This window comes from Nannobrachium achirus (assembly GCF_963921795.1).
Source record: "Nannobrachium achirus genome assembly, chromosome: 7".
NCBI lineage: Eukaryota > Metazoa > Chordata > Actinopteri > Myctophiformes > Myctophidae > Nannobrachium > Nannobrachium achirus.
In genome coordinates this window covers 31,612,781-31,639,471 of record NC_137816.1, presented here as the reverse complement: position 1 = coordinate 31,639,471, position 26,691 = coordinate 31,612,781, and the positions used below count along the sequence as shown (strand labels likewise).

Genomic DNA, 26,691 nt, shown 5'->3' with positions numbered 1-26,691 from the left:
CCATTGTTCTCGCGATAATAAAAATCTAAATATTTATTTCAAAAATATTGATTACTTTTTTTGGGGGAAAATGATGATGTCACAAGACGATGGATTCTGAACTTCCCACAGCTCTCCTAGGAGACTTAGAAAAAAAAAATTGTGATATTTTATCATGAACATTAGTGAGGACCTATTATATGAAGACAGGTTGAAAAGTGGTGAACTACTCCTTTAAGTACAATTTTGAGGCACTTTTCCAGTGTTTTGCAGACGTTGGCACTGCAGGTACAACAATGCCAATACTTTTGTTTTTCTACTCAAGTAAGATTTTGAATAATTGAAACAGAAGTCAGTGTGGAATTGCTACTTTTACTTAAAGTTGTACTATGTAACTTTTTTTATAAAACAAATCTTAAAATTCTCCTAACTATTAAATCACAAAAGTTTTAGAAGATCCGCGCCGTGAATTTCAGCCTGTAAAGCCTTCTCTATATGTAAACTGAGATCCTTGCCGTGGACCGGATCTCGCGCCAAAATTGCGTCATCACACTACCGGCCAATCACAGCGAGGATTATACAACTGCCGGCCAATCACAGCGCATCTTGAAGTGGGGTCGCTAATACTCGCTATGGCAGCCATATTTGTTGTCGCCCGTTTGTACCATCCCTTCTCTAGGTAATTTCGCCTACCAGGCAGGGTGAAGGAGTCCGTATCTCTGGAATTACTGAAGGCACAGGAACAAGGGACCCCTTAAAAGATAGATCTCAGCGAGGTGGAGGCAGACGCGGGGGTCTGAAGGTACGAAAAACGGACGAAAGACGCGGACGCGACCGCGGTTTGCTATAGGGCTAATGACCACTAGTTGGGCAACTTACACAGTATGGCTTTAAGTAATAAAAAAAAAAAAGCCAAACAACTGCTGTGCACCCTAGCGCGTAGACCTGGGCACACACATTAGGTCATTAGATTATTCTAGCAAAGCGTGTGCGCAGGGAAGCATGTGATTACTTTTTGGATTGTTATGCAGTGTGGTGGCGTCCTGGTGATGCTGGGTAATGAAGGAAACCAAATGAACCCCAAGAAGACTTGAAGGCTGTTGCACATCCATTCACCTTTCTATACAGCAGAGGTCTTCAACAGAGGGACCGGGACCCCTAGGGGGTCCTCATAGTTACTACAGGAGGTCTGCCAAATCTTTGTGTGATCATGTTTGATCACTTGAACCCTATAGCCTCGGTCGAATGTGTTGACGTCATGAAGCAGCAGCGTTCTCTGCGCAGAGCAGAGGAGCAGAGGGGGATGGGGGGAGGAGAACACATGCTATTGGCCGGAGACTCACAGAGAGATTCGCCGCGCCCTTCCATCTGCCTACACAAACTGTCCGCGTTAGCTCAGAGTGCTTGAACCCTACATTAGCTAAAAAATAGCAGATCTACAAGCTCACACCGCCTTGCGTTGCGAGGCGTTGTAAGCTTGTAGATCAGCTATTCTTTGGCACAGAGGTTTGGTGTAGAGGGAAAAGAAGAGCAGACTAGGTATTGGCAGTTCAAGTGGTTAAATATATGAAAATACACATTAATCCAATCTTCACGGATGATATTGCTGCCACGTCTAAACTGTTTAAGAAATAATCCATGTACATCTGCAACACAATTTTATACGATATGTAGTGGGGGTCCCTGCTTCATCTCTCTCAGAGCTAAGGGGTCCTTGGCCTGAAAATGTTGAAGACCCCTGCTGTACAGTCTTTAACCACTTCAACCCTCTAGTCCAGTGCTTCCAGCAGAATAGTTAATGTAGCATCACAATCCTTTTAACCATTTTATACATTTATATGTTGGCTATTCAAAAATAGCAGATCTATAAGCTCACATAATGTCACTTTGTGCAGTGGTGCGAGCTTGTTGTACATCAGCTATTTTTGGAAATATTGAAAACCCCATTTGGGGGTCCACAACTTAACTTCAGACGCACTAGCCTTAGTGAACCAGACCTGAGTTGCAACTGTAATGTTCTTGCTGTTGTTTCCTCCTAAACCGAACCTCTTCGCCCCAGAACAGGGATGCTTATTGGGTTCAAGTGGTTAACCTGAAAAGAGGTTCAATTACGCAGAAACGGCTTCCACTTAATGTATTTACAGTCTAACTAGGTGTACATATTTTATGGTAGAGCTGCAACTATATTGATAATTAAATAGTTGGGTAAACAGTGATGTGATACTAATTAACATACACAATAGCAGCTCCCTGACTCTGTTTGACCAATGGAATACAACTTCATTAGTATTACTGCTGCTACAGTACAGTGTCTGAGGAAGCCAGAACAAAAACCCGTACCCGTACGTTTGTGTCCCTTTTATGCCCATATGGAGTCTCTGTATTTGTCAGTACTTGTTCCTTTATGCCCATATATGGAGAGCCTTGATGTCATCAGTATATGCCCATATATTGCCCATTATTGCGACGGTAGGTCAGTAATGTCAGAGGGTAACACCTCAATGTCTATAGCTGACCTATATGACAACACATTGTTGTGACATCACATTGTGACATCACATTCCGTCCCTTGTATGCCCATACAGTATATAGAGATCCCTGATGTCATCAATATTAAGCCCATAGCTTAGAATGCCCATATATGGACGTATTATGTGAGTCTCATGTGGTCTATAACATAAGACATCTATGATGTCAGACGTCAGTCATATCCATATTTGTTGGGAAAATATTTTTCCCACATTTTGTCCAACTTAAACAACCAACCGCGACTCGAATCACACTTGGAAATGAATTCCTCCCTGTGTGAATTCCATCCGGCACGACCCTATATAATAAAGATTTGAGTACTTTGACTTTGGTATTGTAAGTATATTTTGATGCCAATACTTCATACTATTAATCAAGTACAATTACCGGTAGTTTTTTTTACTAAAAGAATATTGATACATTGCCGTATGCTTTATACTTAAGTAAAACATCTGAGTACTTCTTCCACACTGACTGCTGTTAACTCTATTTATCTTCTTAATATACTCTTCCTCTTCTCTCCACTCCACTCCCTTCACTTCTCAAGTAGTGTACTTCATTGTGCGTTGCTACTTGGGACCTTAATTGACTTTGGTTTCCATTTGACGAAGACATTAAGTTACGTTGTTGACTGTCAAGTAGGAAATGTTCCCTGACTGCTCCCTATCCATACCGAGCCCCCAACTGGTCGATAGCAGCTCCCAGTGACGTGTGGCTGCTGCCTTGATTTCCCACTAGCCCGGGGCCTTAATTGTATCACGTCTGTCTCTCCTAACTCCCTCCCACCACCCTGCCCTCGCCAACCTTCCTCTGAAGGCTTGTCATTATCATAAGTCAGGATGCTTGTTGCTTCATTACCAGCTGTAATGGGTACTACTTGTTTGGCACGTATTGATTAGCTATTGGATCAACATGCACGTTCATCAAGCGCCGACAGCGGCACCTGCCTCTGAGAGTGCTTAACATCTGTTCGTCTGAGCGAGGCCAGGTAGGGATGCTGTGTGTGTGTGTGTGTGTGTGTGTGTGTGTGTGTGTGTGTGTGTGTGTGTGTGTGTGTGTGTGTGTGTGTGTGTGTGTGGGCGTTTGGAGGGGAACAATTGAGCAGTGGAGGGCACGGGTTATTAAAGAGAGGGCCGCAGCCCCCTTGGGCTCCCAATTAGGGCTTCACAGTCCAGTTTCCGGAAGTAACAACTTTCCTTTTCTCCAAAGAGGATTTAATTACCAGCTATAATGTCGTAACAGTTGACCTTGAGGTTCAGCGTCACACAAAAGCATCAAAAGTAGCAGATCTTGTGGATCTATTGTAACCTAAAAGGTTACAATAGATTTCCACCCGACAGCGATGGATATGCTCCTGTACAGTAGGTAATTTGGGGCTTAAACAAGAAGTTGAAGGACAAATTTAGCTTTAATGTTTTCATTATTTTTCATTATTTCTGACCATTTTACAAAACATACATTTATTTTTAATTTGTTTTACATTTTGGGAAAACCAAAAAAACAGCCAATTTAACATTGAGGTGCCGAAAAGGTTTATAGGTTTAGGTGGGTACCAGTGGGTACTGGACTTGTATTGTATTCCAATTATTTGACCACTTTACTAGTAGTTACTCTGATGATTTAGATCAAAACATACAGTACATTAACCATTTAAGCTCTATGTTATATATACTTCACTTTTTAAAGAAAAAAAGGATGTTTACTTTGGAACTGTAAGTATATTTCGTACCTTTACTCAAGTGAAATGCATACTCAATGCCCCACAAATGGCTTGTGGACTGGGATGGCCTCCCTGCCCACTGTCTGATGTCTCCCTACTGTTTCCTCTAAGAAAGAAAAAGTGCTTATAAGGGAGATAATGTCCTCACCTCTAATCTGCAATAATCTTCTCTATTTATTCCTATAAGCGGTGCTTCGGCTATCTAATGACAGTTCAATCATAGAAAGCATTACAGCCCCTCTCTCTGAATAAAGAGACCGAATAGGTAACCATTTGCATCTAATATATATCGGCGGTAAGCCGTAATGCAAGTTTTACCTTCGCGCCCGCCAAGAAGGGCTTGTGTGCCGAAACATTTCGGGCCAATAAATATTAGATGCAAATGAATTCAGTCTATTCATTCTTTTCATTCTGAGCGCGGAGTGCTTCTGCTATATTTCTTTCGACAAAAGGGGAGAAACGCTCCGAGCAACAGGGCAACAGAATGGATGGAAGCAGAGTCTTGTTTTTCTTTTTTCTTTTGTTTCTTTTTTTCCTGAAACATAATGTTCCAGTTCCATTAAAGCAGCGATCCTGAAACAGCCCCTCAGGCTCTTGTTGGACATTGAGCTGTGCCCAACCAGTTGACCTGTGAATCTCTGTCACGTCACTCCGCTCCTCATCGCTCACTTGTCTCACTTGTCATGTGTCCCTGTTTGCTCCCCGCTCTGTCAAACCTGTTGGCCTCTCTTTGTCATCGCTGTTGTCAGCGGTACACTGTCACAGGGTTCCTTCGCAAAAGGAAAAGTATTTGTGGAAAAGGAAAAGCTTGTGTGAACAGCTATGAGCTATGTACTGATAAGGTAAACTGTCTTTTCTGGAAATCACAATTTTATGGCTGCATTCATTGTCATGTCCATTGTCCATGGAAACAGTGAATATGATCACTTAAAGAGGCGGTGCCATAGTTTTGTACTTTTTCTGGTTTTCATGTGTCTAGGAGGTTGACAGTACTTCATTAGACCCCCTGGTGTGGTTGTTATGAGCAATTATGTATTGCCTTTCTATTTGGGTTTGAGCTGGAGGCTACCACCTTGTGGGGTCAAACGTGCCGGTCCAAAAACACAGACACTTATTACATCACAGAATCAACCCCTCCCTTAATTACCATTCACCCAACATACGTGGGTGTGGCTAACTTCAGCTGGGTCACCACCCACCATGACAACCACGCATACGCATACCAATGAACTGGTGGGTGTGGCCACATAAAACTCTTTTAACTCTTTCTGTACACTTTTTGGAAAAAATCTTCCTCCTAGTATAATCATAATACCTGATAATCATGTTTTAGAGGGGGAAAAATCATGGCACCCGCACTTTAAAGAGATATTTCACTTTAACTTTCACTTTAACTAATTTTATCGTCTAACCCGAACAGTTTTTACGTTGCTTGATTCAGTATTTAGATAGTATTTCGATTTGATATAAATGTTATCAGACACGCCCCCTTCCTATACAAACCCATTGTAACCATGATAGATTCATCGAAAACACCCGTCCTTGGTTCTGCTGACTCATACTGCCCTCCTAATACGTGAGGGGGCCGTGTTTTTTCATTGACCTTTTCCATTTTTTTTTTTTATAATTTCTTTGGAAAAAAAAAATACAATAAAAACATTAATACTAAAATAAAATAAAAATACATATTGAAAAAACATGGACCCCTCACGTATTAGGAGGGCAGTATGAGTCACCAGAACCAAGGACAGGTGTTTTTGATGAATCTATCGTGGTTAAAATGGAGTTCGAAGTTGGTATAATGGGTTTGTATAAGAAGGGGATGTGTCTGATAACATACTGTATCAAATATCTAAATACTGAATTGAGCAACTTAAAAACTGTCTTGGGTGTTTACTAAAGCTCGAGTGATGATACAATTAACCTTTGTTTTTTTTAGTTTTTTAGTTTTTAGTTTTTCAAATCAAAAATCGAATGAGAATTTCCATTTTTTATAATAAAACCTTAATCAATTAAGCTGTATTTTATTCTCCATCTATTGGAAAATAGCTGATCTACAAACTCACAACGCCTCTCATTATGACACATTGTGAGCTTGTAGATCACAAGATTTCTTTTACAAATAAAAAAAGGTAAAAGTGAAATGGGACAGTCTGCATTAGGCCTACTACTTTTACCTTTGGTACTTTAATTATATCTTCTCTGTCGGGCGGAAACCTTGTATGTCTAATCAGGATTCAAATTCAAAAGCGGCAAGCTCTACAGAGAGCTCTACAAGCTTACAACGTGTCGCTTGGTTAGTTAGAATATGGAGATTAGAGGTTTCTGCCCGACAGCAACAATATTTTATTTTGATGCCAATAGTTTTACTCTTTTACCCCAGTAAAACTTTGTAGTGTACATTGTGGTATTGCTGAGTGCTTCTTCCACCACTGTCCCTGTTTGCTCTCAGCTCTGTCAAATCCATTGGCCTTTCTTCATCTGTGTTGTCAGTTGTTCACAGCCTTTTCTTTCGTTTTTTAGTTTTTTCATTCACTTTCATTCACACAGAGAGAAAAGGATTTGTTGTAACAGATGGTCGGTGGCACGCACCACAGGTGGAGCCCACATGGCATGGCCTCTTTCCATACCCCTGGAACCAAGGAGATGGATTTATCCTTCGGTTTGCAGCGTGTTTCCTTCTGTTTGTGTCTTTCATGCGTGTTTTGTCAAGAAAGGAAGCGAACTCCTGGTGTGTGTGTGTGTGTGTGTGTGTGTGTGTGTGTGTGTGTGTGTGTGTGTGTGTGTGTTGGTAAATGTGGTTTAACGGGACAATTGGCCTGAATACACACCACACTAACAGGACATTTTGGATTAGCAGGACAGGACTGGTGTCCTGCTAATTCATGGACAATTCTGAAATAGCAGAAGTGTTTCTACTGGTCTAGAGAGCCCAAATCCACCTTTTTTTTTTGATGTCCTGTTAATACACATACACCCGACTTTTTTGTGTCTGAACAGCGCCCCCATAGGTTGTGTAATGCTACTGCATGTTCATACACAAGCTCATGAATATTCACACACAGTGTATGTTTTGAAGCACCTGATTGGCTGGGTGTCAGAGTCCTGTTAATGCACATACATGTTTTTATGAACATTTCAATGACATAGCATTTTGGGTGAATAACGTTAGTCATAAACACTCTTCAGGGGTCTGCCATTATAATAGCAACACCACAGGCCCCATGTGGCCCCCAGGGGCCCCTGGCTGCCATAAGCACACCGTTGCTCCGATCCACACTAAACTTGGCACACACACCGTTCAGGGGTCTGCCATTATAATAGCAACACCAAGGGCCCCATGTGGCCCCCAGGGGCCCCTGGCTGCCACAGGCACACCGTTGCTCTGATCCACACTAAACTTGATTGTACAAACACTAGGGTGACCATATTCTGAAAATCCAAAAAGAGGACACTCTACCCGGCATATATATATATATATATATATATATATATATATATATATATATATATATATATATATAATTTTCCCCCCATTTCTTTTTTCTATTACTAGTTTACCGCTCAATTATGCCCTATACCACTAATAGCCTATTATGTATTCAATTTTGAGGGGGTTCCAATTGGACCCTTTACAAATCTAGAGATCCACTGATAAAGTATGCCTTTTGGCTCCTGTATGAACGTTCAGCTTTGTAACTAAATAAAAGAGAGGTAGCCCATTATTCAAACCGCCGTATCTTCTGCTTTACAAGGTTGTAGAAAAGATTCTGTCAATTTAGTTAGCAGAAGAGCTCTCACCTCGCACAGACTGTCTTGTAAGCTACTTTGCAGTGTTATGGGCTTGAAGCAGAACTTTTATAATTGTAAATGCCTAAATGGACACAGAAGACTACCAAGCTTTGCTGACAGAACGCTCTGCTTCTCAATGTTGGTCACTCGCACTTTTTGTGCATTTCATCAGTGATTGAAAGCCGCGGTCGTCGCGAGCACCTTCGCCTTGCCGATACGCATCCGTAGAGCCGTCTCCCGTCATTTTTAGACCAGGATTGAGGGAATAGCAGGCAAGATTCCTTCACCAATGTAAACACAGTTGCTGAGGGAGTGAGCATTAATAGCGTTTGCAGTTCGTTTGGCTCTGCGCTGCGCGATCTGCTGCAGAGCTCTGCTCTGCTCTGCTCTGCCTCTGATCTGAAAGCGATACAGGCTGAGGGAGGGAGGGAGGGATCGCAGGCAGAGAGTAGTATGAATAATACACGTTCCGGGGTTAGCGCCTCTCACAGTGTGTTTCCAAAAGAACCATTGAACGTGCATTGTAAATGTCCGTGCTTAAACCCCGGACATTTGAAGGGATTTATAAAACCCCCCCGGACCGGCCGGACAGCCCCCTAAAAGAGGACATGTCCGGGCAAAAGAGGACGTATGGTCACCCTAACAAACACCGTTCTGGGGGTCTGCCATTATAATAGCAACACCACAGGCCCCACGTGGCCCCCAGGGGCCCCTGGCTGCCACAGGCATACCGTTGCTCCGATCCACACTAAACTTGGCACAAACACCGTTCAGGGGTCTACCATTATAATAGCAACACAAGGGGCCCAATGTGGCCCCCGGGTGCCCCTGGCTGACACAGGCACACCGTTGCTCCGATCCGCACTAAACTTGATTGCACAAACACCGTTCAGGGGTCGGCCATTATAATAGCAACACAAGGGGCCCAATGTGGCCCCCAGGGGCCCCTGGCTGCCACAGGCATACCATTGCTCCGATCCACACTAAACTTGATTGAACAAACACCGTTCAGGGGTCGGCCATTATAATAGCAACACAAGGGGCCCAATGTGGCTCCCAGGGGCCCCTGGCTGCCACAGGCACACCGTTGCTCCAATCCACACTAAACTTGGCATAAACACTGTTCAGGGGTCTACCATGTTGGTGGTTTGCCACACCATGGGCCTGCAACATGATTTGCATAACATACAGACAATGTTTCTTAATTATACAAATTTAACCAGATATTGCAATTGTTGTATTGTTATTTTGTGTAATAATTAATCAAAACGTCCCAAAAAATCACGTTTATATTAATGTCCATTTTCCAAGTTTGCCAACATTTTAGCTCACTCCAAGGAGGCTATGCATATTTTACAAACCACTCATCCAATTGACTGTACATTTTGTGGTTCTTACATGTTTCTATTTTTTATTAATGAATTGCATTTGTTTTCTTAATGAAAATCTTGGCCGGATTTAAAAGGCATTTTTAGAATCGGCCCCAGGCCTAAATGGATTAATGCAGTGGTTCTCAACCTTTTCAGGACACAACCCCCTAAATTAATAATAATAGCAGATCTACATGCTCACGAGGATGTAGATTGGCTATTTTCACAATTTCTGCATAATATTTGTCAATTTGGCCAATGTTTAATTTAAACTGTCACTCTAGAGGTATTAGAAAGTACTTAAACTGTCACTTTAAAAATGTGTAGCTATACAAGTGATGACCATGGTAATCAAATGGCTATTCGCATAACAGGTTTACCAGGCAGGCAGTGAGTGGTGGGCTTGCACATACCCCCCTATTCATATGGACAGGCTACTTTAACACCTACTGTAGGTTTCCAGCGGTGACTGTATGTGCATTGTGCGTGTCTCAGGCTACCTGGCTCCATTACTGTGATAGATGAGATTTGTTCAAAGCAAACTTTTAGTTAGCACGCACACATCTAAAGGCGCTCGTGCATGTGACGTCAATAAATGACCGTCCGCCCTGAAAAGAAAACCCCAAAGCACCACTGGTAGCAGCTCTGCACAGTCATGTATGCTGATCAGCGTAGCTCCTATATACAGTATCACATGACCACATCATGACCATGACATCATGTACAGTACATATGAGTTTAAGTTAACTCCGACATACAGGAGTAGGCAGGCACCCAGGCACCATTTTTACCCTTGGGTAATTAAGTTCAAGCCTACAGATCATTTTGGTCACTTTATCATCTAATCAGGCTTTTATGAACACCCTGAACAGTTTTTAATATTTATATATTTGATGTAAATGTTATCTTTCCCCCCAGGCTCAGGGCCTCTCCACATACACACCCATTGTAACTTCAAACTTCATTAAAAACACACACTATTTTTTTCTGGTGACTCATACTACCCTCCTAATACGTGAGCAGGCCGTGTTTTCTCAATAACCCTTTTCATTTATTTTTAATAATTCTTTGGGAAAATTTGAAAAATTAAAATTATTACAAATAAATGAAAAATTGTATCGAAAAAAAACATGGCCTGCTCATGTATTAGGAGGGTAGTATGAGTCACCAGAAAAAAATATAATGGAGTTTGAAGTTACAATGGGTGTGTGTGGGGAGAGGCCCTGAGCCTGGGGAGGCAGACCCATGCAAGGCAGAGTTTTTTTAAATGGAATATCCCTTTAAATCCCGATACTGATTCTAGAATTATTCCTCTACACAGTATTACACAGTATAGGCAAAATTCTTGTGTTACGAATTGTGTGTACATCTTGTAGATCAGTGACTTCACTAGCCTTCAGATACAGTATATGACACCAAAGTAGCTTACTACAATTCTAAGGTCAAATTATTCTAAATAAGCTTGTGACCTTGAACTTTTATCACTGAACTGTACTGTCTGTACTGTACTGTCTGTACTGTAAAAACAGTGCAGTAAAAGTTTGTTTATCGGTGATGACACTGATTGACAAATTGTAGCATTCCCTGTGGGATCATAAAGCACCAAATAGAGTGTCTCGTTTGGCTTGAATAAAGCATAGCCTTATTAGCCTACTACCAAGGTTGTCCCGAATATGCCATTTCCTCATATGTGACACAATGTTACTATAGTCCGGCCAGTTTGTGCAGTATTTTGATGGAATCGCGCACTTTTTTGCCTGAAATGCTCGGACTACAATCAGTCTAACCTGCTTGATTCCTCCAGACTCAAATCTAATCCTCATCTCCTTGCTTGAGGGAGCAGGGATTTAAAGTTCCTTGAAGTACACAAGTTCCTTGAAGTACACAATAAAGAGGAGCTCAAGTGGGACACAACGCACGTGAGGATAAAGAATTTGCAACTATATTGCTTTTATCGCCTGAAGAGGTTCGGAGTCTAGGCTACTGCATCCTCAGGCTGGACTACAATAGCTCCATTGAGAGTGTTCTGTCACACCTGGATTCGCCCACGAGAATTATTAAAGTTATATCACTGGATTGATCCAGACAGACAAACAGTCTTTTAATTATATAAAAGAAAATAATGTGTGAATTAAATCAAACAAGCCACCTGTCCTGTTCTCTGATTGGCTGTAGCACGTCTCTACTCTCAGTGCTGTCACAACCCATGTTAGGCTTTTAGGTTATAGGACGGCAAAAGGATCATCTGGGCTAGCATGTTGCATTGTGAACCGGGCTTAAGAAATCTGTTATACAATCCGGGATGAGGTGCGTGTGTGCGCGTGTGCGTGGGTGCATCCGGCAGTGGTAGGTCACGTCAGACAGTGGGTAGGTAGGAGTCTATGGCATCTCAGTGATGTCATGATGACTCAGACATGCAACAAATCGGTCATATATCTGCACAAAAAGGGGTAAATTGCCCCCATTGATTACGGAAGGGTACTTTAGAAATCTGAAGATACCCTTACACTTAAACCTTATGCTGTATGTTTACTGTTCAGAGAGAAAGCAATGGTGCACAGTCATTTAGATAATCATCTGGGGACCCCCTCCCCAAAATAATTCCCTGACCCAGAGGTTGAGAACCACTGCTTTAACTAACCAGAACAAAAAAATAAGCCATGTGCATAGATTACACAGATTATGAGTTCCATGTGGTTCCATTTGTATATAGTCACTAGTAAGACTACCCTAAGCATAAAGTAACACGTAGGATTTACTTTCACACATATTCACAGTATTTAAAGCCTTGCCTTGTACAGACTGCATACAAACAAACCAACTGACTGTGGGGGGAGGGGCAGCTTCTCACTCACACAGTTTTGAGTGAGTGCAGTGAGGGAGATGGGGGATGGGGGATGGGCAGGCAGCACAGGTGAATTTGATCAGTGGCTGATTGCATTGCAAGCTAGTAATCAGCAAGTGGGCTACAGTGGAAAGAATGAGTGAAAGGGTTTCCCTGCACAAGGTGAAATCTTTGAAAAGAGTGGAGGAGAGCTTAACTCAAATTGGTTAACAATCGGCAGACAAACAGGCAGGCAGGCAGGCAGGCAGGCAGGCAGGCAGGCAGGCAGGCAGGCAGGCAGACAGACAGACAGACAGACAGACAGACAGACAGACAGACAGACAGACAGACAGACAGACAGACAGACAGACAGAGACAGATAATGTTAATTTCACCTTGCATCATGAGACTTAGTGTTCATTTGGTTCCATTTGTACTGTCAGAGCAGTGTAGATGTTGTTGACTAAAACTATGACGAAAAGTATTTGTCGATTGCATTTCTTTCACTGACAAAAACTAAATAAAAACTAAGCTGTGATGACTAAAACTAAGACTAATTATATTGACAATTTCGTCAACAAAATCAAAACTAGACTAAAACGTTAGGGAGGGACTAGTGGAGTAGAGAGTCATTTTATGTTTGGTTGTTCTCAAGTGTTGCGTGCTGAAAATAGCAGATCTACAAGCTCACAACGTGTCGCGCAACGCGTTGTGAGCTTGTAGATCTGCTATTTTCAGCACACAACCAAGTGTAAAATCACTCATTACGATGCCATCAAGGCCTGCCAAAATACATTTTAGTTGACTAAATGAACTGTAGATTTAGTCGCCTAAAAATGTATGATATTTAGTCGACTAAAATTAGACTAAAACTAAAACTCTTCAGGTCACTAAATTATGACTAAAATTAAATGACATTTTATTCAAAACTAAATCAAAATTTGTTGTCAAAAACAACAGTGTTAGAGTCCCTGGGCCTGAACAGTGGTTCTCAAAGTGGATTCCAACCTGGAATTCACTTTGAGAACCACTGTGTGAACAGAATATGAACATTTTTACATAACAGCATGGTAGCAATATCAGAATAATGATAGTTGACAAAGTAACCATCTTGGTGGTGCCGGTGGTGATAACATTAATATCCAAAGAAAACATTTGCCTTGTCATGGCATGTTCGGGGACATCATGAGCATTTAGCAATACAAAAGATTTGCATTCATTCAACCTTTATTTAATTTCTCGAAAAGATCAATTGAGGGAGATCCTCATTTACTACTTTATTGAAAATAGATGTTTTGATTTATGTAAATGTGGGGGTTTCTGGACTAACGCTGGTATTAAACATAATTCTGGAAAAAGTAGCCTATTTATACATTTGCAGGCAACTGAATAATGGGGATGCAGTAACGCACTGTAGCTTATGAGATACTGCAAATCAATTATCAAATTATAATTGCCATAATTATTCCTTGCAGCTACAAAAATGATGTCATACAACATGTAACTCAACATTAAAGTAGGGCTGGGTGATAAATCTCAGACCTGACTTTCTTTTTTTTTAAGATTAGTTTTTTGGGCTTTTTATGCCTTTATTTGTTAGGATAGTAGACAGACAGGAAATGGGGAGAGAGATGGGGAATGACATGTGGCAAAGGTCGTCTGGATCGGGAATCGAACCGGCGACCTGCATACCTAGACTTGTGGATCTGCTATATTTTAAAGATTCACTTAATTTTTCTTCCTGTGCATTTACCCGCTGGAAAAAACAATGTCATTGCTTAATTGCAGTGCACTTAAAACTGACCCAAAAACAACAAATGTATCGATAATTTATACCTACAATCGACAGGCTGCAGTCTAAGGCAGATTTTGGTTTCGGAAAATGATTTGAAAAATGCTCCCTTCAAATGTTCTGGGTAGCTATAATCACTGTAGCAGGTCTCCCAGCAGCAACGTTTCACCATGGCCGTAATAATGTAATATAAATGTTTTTGATATTAATTTGCCTATATACCAGTAAGACTCCCTAATCGGGTCACATTTATGATCGGCTACTTTTGACTATTTTCCCATATTTTTTTCCCAGGGGGTCCGTGGGGAGCCCTGGCGGTGGCTGGGCCCCTGGGTACCCCCTGGGTGCTGGCCCCGTCTCTCCCGGTCGATGGGGGGCCAAGGTACGGGCTTTTTAGCGGGTTATGGGAGCCAACTTTGGGTGGAAGTGTTTTGCTACGCTGTCGTCCAATCCTCACAGTTAGGGAGAGGGCTTTGCGACAGATCAATCATGCAGTAATCATGCAGATCTACAAGCTCGCAGCACGAAGCATTGTGAGCTTGTAGATCGTCTATTTTTTGGCAAAGAGATTTGGTAGAGAGTGAAAAACTACTGTATCAAGTACATATATTATGTACCTTTTACCAATTATAGAGGGTTTAAATAGTACTGGATATGCAGCTCGGCAAATAAAAGGTGAATTGATCCCAGTGTATGACAGAGGATGATATCACGATAAATTAAATCTCCACAATATGATTATTGTGAGTGTTTTTTATCACGATAAACGATAATATCGTATATTGTCCCATCCCTACGGTCTGAGGTGCTTTGGCGGTCTTCCCCGAATTTTGTCTGATTACAGCGGGGCAGGGCTACATTCCTGTGTCCTACAAAAAATAAATGTTGAACCTTGTTCATGATTGGTGTGTTTTTCAGCTATAGTTTTTGGTCTTATAACCCTTCCAGTAAATCTCTTATGAAAATCTCTAAAGAAGTCAAGAATAACAGACGAGCTGTAAAGTTAACTTCACAAAGCTTAAGTCTATTGACCCCTCAGTCATGACATTTTCAATGTCCCCCTTCGACCAAGATGGATGAAAATGCTAGTTTGTTCACTGCAGAACTTTATTAACAGTAGCTCAACATTGAAGATGTTGAAATCACATCTCTCAGCCTGTTCTCAGGCCTGCTAAGTCACACACAGTAGTCATATTGCATTGAATTGTAGTTTACCATCTCAGTGGCACCAACAACACTTAGTTAGTGAGCTTTGTATCGATGTCATTCCAGTCCTGCATGTTTACTGGCTTATATTCCACTTGTATGGTTGATCCTGAGGGCAAGTCAGGTGTTGAAACAGTAACACACCACTGTAGGCAAGAGACATTGACCGAAGTGCTGTACATGGTGCATAAATGACAAACAGGCCTACCAGTAAGACTCCCTAATCGGGAGATAAGCGACCGTCAGGTCACATGTATACACAAAGACGGATGTAACTGGCATTGGTTCCTAGTTGTGTGGACAATGTATAGTTTTGGTTGGCTCAGAGAATGTGGGGTGTACCGATTTTCGTGATTTTAGGGCAAAATCTGTAGGAGCAGTGTCCAAAAATGTGTTCGAAAAAATCGGCCTGATGGGGGCGCTATATGGGACAGATCCATGTTGATGACATGAGTGTAGACATACTGTGTAGCGATTTGCGCAGGAAAATTAAGGAACATTAAAAGCCAGCGAAAAAACAAATGTGTCTTAGGAAGAGATTTAAAAACATCAATAGAATGCCTTGTTTGTGTTTAGCTATGTCACATTTAATCACATTTGACCCTTAAATACCCTGCAGTGACATATTTTCATGTGTTTAATTGCAGCTGTCCTGTTAATGTAGTTAGTCCTGTTAATTCACATGGGCGGAGCTTAGAACCTAATTATCTAATGTCCTCCTAATGTAGGATTTTGTCAGATTGTTAAAACTTGAGTTGTGTTGAGTTTATTCAACTTTTGAAGTGAAATATGTGTTCTATGGCTCAAAATAGATTTTTTGACATGCTCCACATATTAGTAAAGCAAGTGGAAAGTGGTGTCCTGCTAATGTTGTAAACCGCAGGTTTGAGCTAAAGGGTCCTGCTAAACCACATCTACCAGTATAGGTGTGTGTGTGTGTGTGTGTGTGTGTGTGTGTGTGTGTGTGTGTGTGTGTGTGTTGGGAGGGGGGGAGGGGGGGGGGGGGTTAAATGAGGCGTGCTACAGCTCCACACTGACTTTATTTTGTGGTTGTGGTGCACAGGCCAGGGTCACACTTTGCCTCCTGCTTCAGATCAATGTCTTGGCTGTTTTCCACTATATGAGGGGTCACCCAGAACCTGAGACTTTACACAACCTGTCAAGTAGAAAATAACTTGACTGGTGCGTTTCCGTCATAACCAAGAAGAACCACCTGTGAAAAAGGTCGCACAAAAAGCTGAAATCTATAACTCACATTGCAATGCAGTGTGAGCTTTTAGAGCAGTGTGGGGAAAAAAATGTATCTCTCTCACACACACACACACACACACGCACACTCACACACACACACACACACACACACACACACACACACACACACACACACACACACACACACACACACACACACTCTGACACACACATTGACTTTCTCACTGACTTGTTTTCTCTCCCTCTGCGTCTGTTTCTATCTTTGTCTCTCTGCCTCTCTCGTTTCCCCCATCTCCTTCTCTTCCTGTCAACCCTTCTATGCCCTCCCCCCCTCTCTCTCTCTGTTGGTGTGTATCCAGGTCAGTCATCCAATGGCTCGGTGGGGGAGGTGTGTATGCAGGTAGATCTCATCTCTCACCCCGGCACCGGAGAGCACAAAGTCAGCGTGAAGGGTGAGCTCTCCAGCACTGTCTGTCCCCCGTTCACCCTGCTTGTTCTCACATTAACCCATAACATATCAAAACTATGTTACATTATTGATGCCATTTAGAGCCAATTCCCAGCTTAATCTTGCTCGTGCAGGTTTTTATAATCAACAAATTGACACAAACCATGTTTTAAACATACAATTGTCTGATTATCTACTTAATCCTGTATTATACTTCTTAGTACTATGTTGGCTTACAAAAACAGCTGAAGCTCACAAGATCACAACGCGTCGCATCGGGTAACATGTCATTAGGTCTAACACCCTTTGGATCGACCACCAAACTCTAACCCAAACCCTAATCCTAACCTCAGTAACCGTGACGCGGGTGATTATCTAACCTGCCGACGCTCGCGGGTGATTATCTAACCTGCCGACACTGTTCGACCCAACGGGAGTTTGACCTGTGGGGCAGTCCCCGTCGCATCGCGCCATATTGTAATTTGCTTTTTTTTTATATTTCTTTATATATATATTATATATTAATTAATGAATATGAATGAATGAATGAATGAATGAATGAGTTCATTAATCGGAATCAAGGCAAAATAAATAAATAGTTGTGATATTGATTTTTTTGCAATTTTGCCAGCGCTGTGCTCAGGTGAAACATGAACATGTTAAAAGACTGGCCTTGAGCAGTGTGAATGGTTGCGGTGTTGTGTGTTCATGAATATTGTGATTATTACCAGCAGACATCGTTACATTTCATGTTATGTCTGGGAATAATGACAGAATTAGCATTTAGCTAACACAGTACTCAAAAGGCATCATTAAAGCAATTCTTCAGAAAACTTGGGCCACTGCAGCATAGACCTTGTTTCTGTTTGATGTGCAGATGAATTATTCTAGAAACTTTGATTCAAGAGCAGAGGTTATCAACCTCTTTTGGGGCCAATGCCCCCCTATCCAATATCCAGATCCCTCTACCAAACCCAATTAAAATTTAGGTTTGTTTCTGCCCCTGAAAATGAATTATTCTGTGTTGCTTATAACTTAGTAAGCACCAAATCCAATGCCAAATACCAGATTTAATATTAAAATGGGCTGTTAAAATGTGATTATTAGCCTACTTTCCAAGGTGAAAAAAAGCAAATGTAGAATTGTATATGCATATCCACATCATTATTTACTTGTTGGAATTGCAAACGCTAATTTGGCCTTGTCATGGATCACAAACATCAATCAAAAGCAAATCATTTGGTGCAGGTAGCAAACAAGATGAATAATAATAATAATAAACTAGTCCTGTGCCCGGGGGGTGTGCACAGCATATGAGGGATTGAATGTTGGACTCTCAGAAGTAATGTTGGAGAACCCAGCTGGTGCACATTGGGCAGAATAGTCACCCGTTATATCCGTCTGTCTGGCCTGGCACTTTTACAGTAGGGGCTCTTAAGCCGTGACATCATTTTGTAGGCAGAGGAGAACTCCCCAGAGCATTTTCTGTCCCTCGCTATTTCAACAGATCCGAGACAAAAATAACGACTAAAGTATAATTCTAACACTTTCCTTTCAACAACAAAGAGAAGAAAAATTTGTAAATAGTAAAAATTGTAAAAAGATTCACGGAAACTGGGGCAGAAATTCTCCTCTGCCTACAAAATGATGTCATACTTAACAGCCCCATACCGTATGGTGTCCAGGCCAGTCTGTGAATCTCCAAATTTGGGCACTGTAGTGATGTCAGTTGGGCATTGTTACCATGGTGGAGACACTGTTTAGTATCAGTGATGTCAGCGTGCAGACAGACGGTCAGGCGGCGGACAGTGGACAGGCATTCGGTAAATTAATAGTTATAAATGGTAAATGGTGCATATAGCATATATATAGCGCCTTTATCCAAGGAGATTGTGCATTACATTCACATTCATACTGTACACTGATGGCAGAGGAAACCATGTAAGGCACCAACCTCCCCACCGGGAGCAACTAGGGGTTCAGAGTCTTGCTCAAGGACTCTTCGACACTAACTCTGGGGGAGCCCGGGATCTAACTGGGAGCCCTTCGGGAACCCTCTGTGTACTAATGACGGTTTCTATACCCCTGAGCCACTGCCACTGCCAGAATAATAATTCTGTAAAAAAAGAGCATTACGGACTGTGATCCAGTGAGCTGTGGTTTGGAAATCTGCATTTATCCTCTCACAGTGGTTCTCAAACTTTTATTTAATTTCAAGGACCCTCATAACTCTGAAAGTGTGCACATGGAACCCATTTGTGCACAGAGTTACAGACTAAGGGAGCATTTAGAACTCCCTCAAGTAAACCTGAGGGACCCTGGACCCCACTTTGAGAACCACTGCACAATGGATTACCTTTCAGCGCACATTATATTGTTCTCACGTAGATTGCATTCACTCCAAGTTAAAATCACCAAAAGGTTATTATGTAATTTTATTACATATACACAGGCCTGCTGAATCCATTGTATTTTGTCAACAAGCTTTGAAAATAGTGTTGTTGTTTCTTTGCCCGGCAATGCTACAGTAGAATAAGTAGGATGGAAAATAGATGGCAAGGATGAGAGACCTTGCTGCTGTATAAGGAACAAAACAACAAATAATTCTCCATAATGATGGCTGATGGAGCCTTAAAAATACACAGCATTTACCGGTGCAATTGGTGGAGTTTCAAAATATCTCGGAATATCTCTGATGGTGCAGCGGTCAAGAGGTAAAAGCAATAATGTTTCTAACAATAGGTCAACAACTTTATGATGCAGTTTGTGGATGCTCCTTACAGCTTACAGCTTACAGCGGAACTTACTACCAACTAGGGATGGAGCTTGTTAATTTCTTATTGATAACGAGCACCTTATTGATCCTGCTTATTGAGCCGGGCTTTTATTGAGCCGGGCTTTTATTGAGCCCGCTATTGAGCATTTTCTACGATTTCGTGGAAAGACGAAAAGACAAATTCTGAACAGAACTATAAATATAACAAGTATTATCATTAAATATCATTAAAACAATCATTCATTAGTGTGCAATAAGTATTAAATGGCTTTATATTATGAATAGAGGGTATGCACCTCCACTGGGATCCGCCCCCCTAATCTAGACTGAGTGGCAAAACATTGAGCAGCATGGAGCATTGGAGTTTGGAAGAGCTAGTTGCAAATCACTCAACGGCCCTGCATACCATCTGTTTCTAATTTGCACATAATGCAGGAGGCAGCAGGATGTTGAGTTGTTGAAAACGAGTGCTTCCAAACTCTGACACTTGGAAAAATAAAAACCTGCTCAGAATGTCTTGACAGATAGTAGCTCATAACATGTCTATGGTGGATTTTTATGAAACAAAAACTTTGCAGATAGAAAGAGGACAATTCAAGCTTTCAGTACAGCCGCAATGTTGGTGAGTTAACTTTGTTTAATACAATCAGATAGGACTTTTCAGTTTGGATGTATGGGCTGTCAATGGCAGAAATTAGTTTTTTGCCACTCAGTAGGCGTGTTCCCACATAACTTCCAGCAACAGTGATGTCACGCGCATACCCTCTATAGTACTGTAATAATGTCTTGATCGCTTCTTGTCTTGATTGTTTAAGTATGGAATCATGGGCAGCTATGCTTGATAACAGGCTTGAAAAGCCCAAAGCTTATTGATACCGGGTACATAAAAGTGTTATCGAGTTCGTAGCGGACCCTTGTTTCGCATTCAATCCCTACTACCAACGTTAGACAACTTTCTGGGAAACGGACCTCAGGCCTAGTAGTCCAACGAGACCTGCTTCCAACTGCACAAAAAGCTCCATTCAAATGAGAGAACTTGACCTGACTGGCACTCTCTGACTGATGACTCTGGGAAGCCCTAATGGTAGTGAATAGCTAGCTCATTATGCATAATGAGCTTTGGGTGATTTCAAATTGCAATGTCTCATGGACAAGCTATTCTAAATAGTGTTGTTTTTCTTTCTTTTTAATGAAAGGCCAAAGTTGGGAATTAATTGAGACTGAAGCCGGCTAGCTATGTCAGACTCCCAGCTAAGTGGTCATTACACCAATAGACATGCAATTACACACCAACAGCCAACACTGCAGTCCTAGATGATGAACAGCAGTCTGATGAAAAATGATGAACATATTGCACTCAAATATGCTAAACCGGTTTAAAATGAAAGAAACACGAATGCCCCCCAAGAACATCTCAACGCCCCCTTTCAAAACTATCGCTTCTAGTGCTCCCATCAATGAGCTAATAGGCATATTGGAAATGGAATGTCAGTAGGAGACATATTAGCCCATCATTACAGGGCTCTCACCAGCATTAGTCAGTTTACATTTCCAATGAAGGTCATTAACCGCAGACTGCACTTTTTTTTATATTGCTTTTTAAAATTCATGCTCCCTCGTGTTCTGCCTCTTCAATCTGTTTGGTTGGGATAACATAACAAATAATCACATAATTTATTTTTATGTCGTCACTGTCAATAAGAAACCATATCTCCAACTTTCAAATTTGCATGTTTTTCCCCACCCGTAAATTAAAGCCCTACATACATCATACAAAAGTCTCACACAAAAGTAGTGAAAATAGCAGATCTACGTATGCTTGTAGATCGGCTATTTTTACTATTTTAAATCGTAGAAAAAGGAAGGTTTTGGACATACAAGGTTTCCACCCGACAACGACGATATATCACAAATGTTTTATTTATATATATATATATATATATATATATATATATATATATATAAAACAGGGTCATTTCTAGCTTCTCCCACTGCTGTGTGTAACGCTGCCTGTGTTGTTCCTGTGTGTTTTGCCCCTTGCCAGTGGTGGCGGTGAACAACATCGCTTGGCAGACTAACGCCATGTTCCGGCCCTTCGTGGAGGTCAACGCCATCGGGCCCCATCTGGCCGACAAGAAGCGCAAATTCAGCACCAAGACCAAGAACAACAACTGGTCACCAAAGTACAATGAAACATTCCAATAGTGAGTTAACCCTTGGTTATTATGTGTTTTAAAAGTACAATGAAACATTCCAATAGTGAGTTAACCCTTGGTTATTATGTGTTTTAAAAGTACAATGAAACATTCCAATAGTGAGTTAACCCTTGGTTATTATGTGTTTTAAAAGGCTACTGTGTGTTAAGCACTTAAGCCCGATATCATCGGTTCTCAAAGTGGAGCCCGGGGACCCCCAGGGGTCCTTTAGGGAGTTCCAGGGGGTCCCCAGCTAAATGATAGTTCGGAACTAAATGGACCCTTGGGTCTGTAACTCAGAGAGTGTACAAATGGAACCAAATGGACCCTAAGGTGGTCCATTTGGTTCCATTTGTTCCATTCTCAAAGTTAAATTGGAGTATTGCAATATAAATTGGAGTCTCAGAGATAGAAATACCATTAAATGGGGGTCCGTAGCCTAATGCAGGTCAAACTGGGGGTCCTTGAGATTAAAATGGTTGGGAATCACTGCTAGAGCCGTGAAAATCTTTTCTTATGGGGGTCCCTGACATATCTTTTCAAATGGGGGTCCACGGGCTAATAAGTGTCAATTTGGGGGTCCTCGACATGAAAAAGTTTGTGAACCACTACCCTATATACTTTGTACTCCAAAAGATCGAGAAATAGGCACGGTCCACAGATACATCTTTCCCATATAGAGATTTCAGAACATTTATACAAATTATTTTAAGCCTGGAACCAAGCCAGCCAGGCTCCTGGTGAATCGTGACCATAAAACATTTGAATCTGTGTAAAAGAAATACTATAATTATATTAAATACTATATATATAATACCCTTTTATTTGCTTAGTTTTTAAATATTTCTTTGATACAGAAAGAGATGTTTTATGTCTCAAAATGGCACAACATGTCTGCCACTGCTATGCTCTAGTCTATACAAAGTCACTATGTGTCACAATGTGATAAGATTGTGAGCTTGTAGATATGCAATTAAATTTCTTTACTATTTTTAAAATCTTTTTAAAAATAGTAAAAATTACAAATTGACAATTATCAATGTGGTATTTAACAATAACCCAATAGCCTATACTGTTAAGTCCTGCCCTAAAATTTTTACTTGGGCAAAAGTACAAAGGTATTGGCATCAAAACATGCTTCAAATTACAGATCTACAATCTTGCAACGTATATGACAGACTGATATGAATAGACAATAGACAACATTATAAAACAGTATGATTATGATTATTATTATTTTATCTACAAAGTAACTTGTAAAGTGGAGTAAGAGCACAATATACCTTATTGCCTCTGAGATGTAGTGGAGGCGTAAGTTAAATAATTGACATCCTCAAGTATTGTAAAAGTACGTCACATACTTGTACTTAGTTACTTTCCATCACAGATGCTGTACCAGGCCAGCGGGAGTAATAATTATTCTGATCTTAAAATGTGAGCTCCTATCAATGCCACAGAGATCAATGTATGCCCAACGCAGGCCGCATATGGATTTCACTCACTGCGATGCCATTTGAATTTTAAGAGGCCATTAAGTTGACGCGGGACCATAATTAGAATACAACCTAAAGAAATGGCAGCCTGGTGATAATGGCTCACTATGAATGGAGACGTGAGCAAATTATCTCAAGACGGGCACGTACGATGAGTCCATCCCCCTTTCTCATCCTGAAATGTCAGCCAGTCATAGTCTTTACTGACAAATTATACGCATCCACAGGAACAGAGCCAAATGTCACAGTCCAAAGAGCAATTGGTATGCATGGAAGTACGTCTTGCCTGAATGATACCTTCATTAGGCTTTCATCGGATGTGTTTGTTTCTATCACGCCTCGCCTGTCGGTTCATTGTTAATAACATGTACAGTACATGACCACCAGAGACAAATGAAAGCTGGATATAGCTTAATGTTCTGTTCTAAGCCTTTATTGACATGGAGAGATATATAGCACACACTTTGTCGACTGTGTCTATAACCAGAATTGGACAAACGTCCCAAATGTCAAAGCACAAAGGGCGATGGAGAACCAGGTGGCAAAATCACCTTTTCAGCTGTGTACAAAGTGGGAGGGGTCTAACGTTCAGCACTCCAAGTTAGCCACAAGCCCAATACATTTTCCACTTTTTGAGCGGTGGTCACAACGCTCCTATACGTGGCCGTGTGTGTGGGTCTGTCTGTCTGTCTGTCTCCGTGTCTCCGTGTCTGTCTGTCTGTCTGTCTGTCTGTAGCCTGCAGTAACCTTTTCTGACCACACATGTTAAGGGAGGGGCGCTGTTGCACACACACACACACACACACACACACACACACACACACACACACACACACACACACACACACCACCGCTCAGTTCACACGAGTGTGATTTTTTGAAGTACATACGGTATATTCTGCTTGCTTAAACTCTCAAGTGCCAATTAAATTAAATTTAAATTGACTTTCTCCAAATTTTAAGACATCTACATCTATGAATATACAGTATGTCTTAAATCAGTGTAGCTGTGTTTCATTCACATGGCATTATCCTAATAATGTGGTAAATGCAAAGAATGGAATGTTTAGGGCATTGGTTCTCAACGTGGGGGGGGAGGACCTCCAGGCAGGGGTCCACAGACAAAAGATACACAAACACACACACGCACACGCACACGCGCACGCGCACACGCACACACACACACACACACACACACACACACACACACACACACACACACTTTTTAATAAATAAACGAAGAAACGTTAACTATACATAATTTTTTTTCGCTGCCTTTAGTTTGTAATTACGTTCCAGGGGGTCCCCAGGTAATTAATGTAACATCACAATCCCAAATTATTTTGCAGGGTTCCCAGATGATTAACATAATGTGCAACATTGTTTTCTCTCTCAACAGTAAACAAACCAGCATAAAGTTTAAGTGTATAGAGGGTATCTGCACATTTCTAAAGCGACAATTTAAGGATTTTTAACACATCTAAAATGACAAATTAAACATTGGCCAAATTGCCAAATATTAGAGGCAGAAATTGTGAAAATAGCTGATCTGCATGCTCAACGCCTCACAACGCCTTGCGTTGCGAGAGGCGTTGTGAGCATGTAGATCTGCTGTTTTCACAATAGAACCGTGTTATACAAAATGTATGGTATTGCCTCAACTCGTCAGGGTGGTGGGGCTCCCCAGTTAAAATATGATTATGTTGGGGGTTTAAAGCATGCATTGACTCTTGCACATGTGTCTCCCTCCTCCTCCTCCTCCACACAGCATCCTGAGCAACGAGCACGGCCCGGAGGCCTACGAGCTGCACGTCTCGCTGAAGGACTACTGCTTCGCCCGCGAGGACCGCATCATCGGCATGACGGTCATCCAGCTCCGCGAGCTGGCGGACAAGGCCAGCTGCTCGGCCAGCTACCCGCTGGTGAAGAGCATCTCCATGGACGAGACGGGCCTGACCATCATGAGGATACTCTCTCAAAGGACCCACGACGAGGTGGCCAAAGAGTTTGTCCGTCTCAAGACGGACACGCGCTCGCCTGAGGAGGTTTCGTAAAAAAAAAAAAAAGAAAAAAACGACAACAACAAGAAAAACGGATGACGACGATTACGATGATGAGGGTCCCGTGAAATGCAGTATACCGAAATGTCGTGTTATGTCTTAACCGAGAGAGAGTGAGCGCGAAGAAAAGGCGAGACAGAGAAAGGGGAAAGACTGAAATGGCAGATAGTATAGGAGTAGGTGACAGGTCCAATGGGAAACGCCAATGCCCAAGATGAAAGAGAGATAGAAAGAGAGAGAGCGAGAGAGCACGAAAGAGAAAGAGCGAGAGAGAGAGAGTTGTGTTCGTTTGTTTTTGTGCATGTGCGTAAAAAACATCTGTTGGAATGTTGATTTTAAAACTACAGTATGTAAAAGTGTTTACTTACCGTATGCTTACTATTAAGTACTATATTACTACGAGTTATGTTAACGAGACATGGAATACCTTTTTTTGTACAACATTTAGTCTTTTTGAACAGAAATTTGTTCCAATAAAGTGCCAAACCAGAGTTAAAAAGAAGAAGAAGAAGAAGAAAAAAAAAAGAACAAAACAAAAATATATGAATTATGGTGAACTTAGTATGTCTGAAATTTGCTCGATTATTTTGTCCAGTGCAACATCATCCTCTGACTGTGTGGCGTTCTAATTGTTAACCACTGGCACCCTGGCATCCCGGGTCTGGGCATGTCGTTATAGGCGGAAATAAAATGAATAAAGTAAAAAATAAAAAACTTCTGAAATTGTTCTGAAATAGCAAATATATAAGCTCACAACGTGTCGCGATGTGACGTGTTGTAAACTTGTAGATTGGCTATCATAGAAATGATTGATAGAAAATTGTTGTGGTTTTGTGGTACAAAAAAAAACTAAAAAAAAAAACTAAAAACATTTTTATTGAGTTGTTTATTTTGGCACCCTCGTTATTTTTGCGTTGCGTTACCTTTTCGCGCACGCACGCACACACACACAAACACACAGCCACACACGCAATCAAACGCGCGCGCACACACACACACACACACACACACACACACACACACACACACACACACACACACACACACACACACACACACACACACACACAGCACTCTGTTGTGCATGACCCGCTCTCAAACAAACAGTGTCTCTTCTCCCATGATTCCACAGTTGACCACACGGGGCAGGGCTCCCTTTCCCCCCAACGCCTTCCAAACTCTTTGTATTTTAAGTCCACCTGATGAAAAAAATAAAATGAAATGAGACCATTTTTTTAAAGACGTTTGAAAAAAATAAAAAAATAAAAAAAGGGCGATGACTGCTATGTAAACCT

The 26,691-nt window shown here is 41.4% G+C and overlaps 1 protein-coding gene across 1 annotated transcript in view; it reads left to right on the top strand.

Moving 5' to 3' along the window:
* Window positions 1–25,390, top strand: part of unc13c (unc-13 homolog C (C. elegans)) — a gene marked incomplete at both ends in the record, with an annotated part of 262,328 nt that extends 236,938 nt beyond the window's left edge. Inside the window, 3 exons of the mRNA XM_080729663.1 lie at window positions 16,784–16,876; window positions 21,693–21,852; window positions 25,105–25,390. Of these exons, the coding sequence (XP_080585789.1) occupies window positions 16,784–16,876; window positions 21,693–21,852; window positions 25,105–25,390 (539 nt within the window). The remainder of the gene's footprint in view (window positions 1–16,783; window positions 16,877–21,692; window positions 21,853–25,104) is intronic.
* Window positions 25,391–26,691: the final 1,301 nt, after the last annotated feature.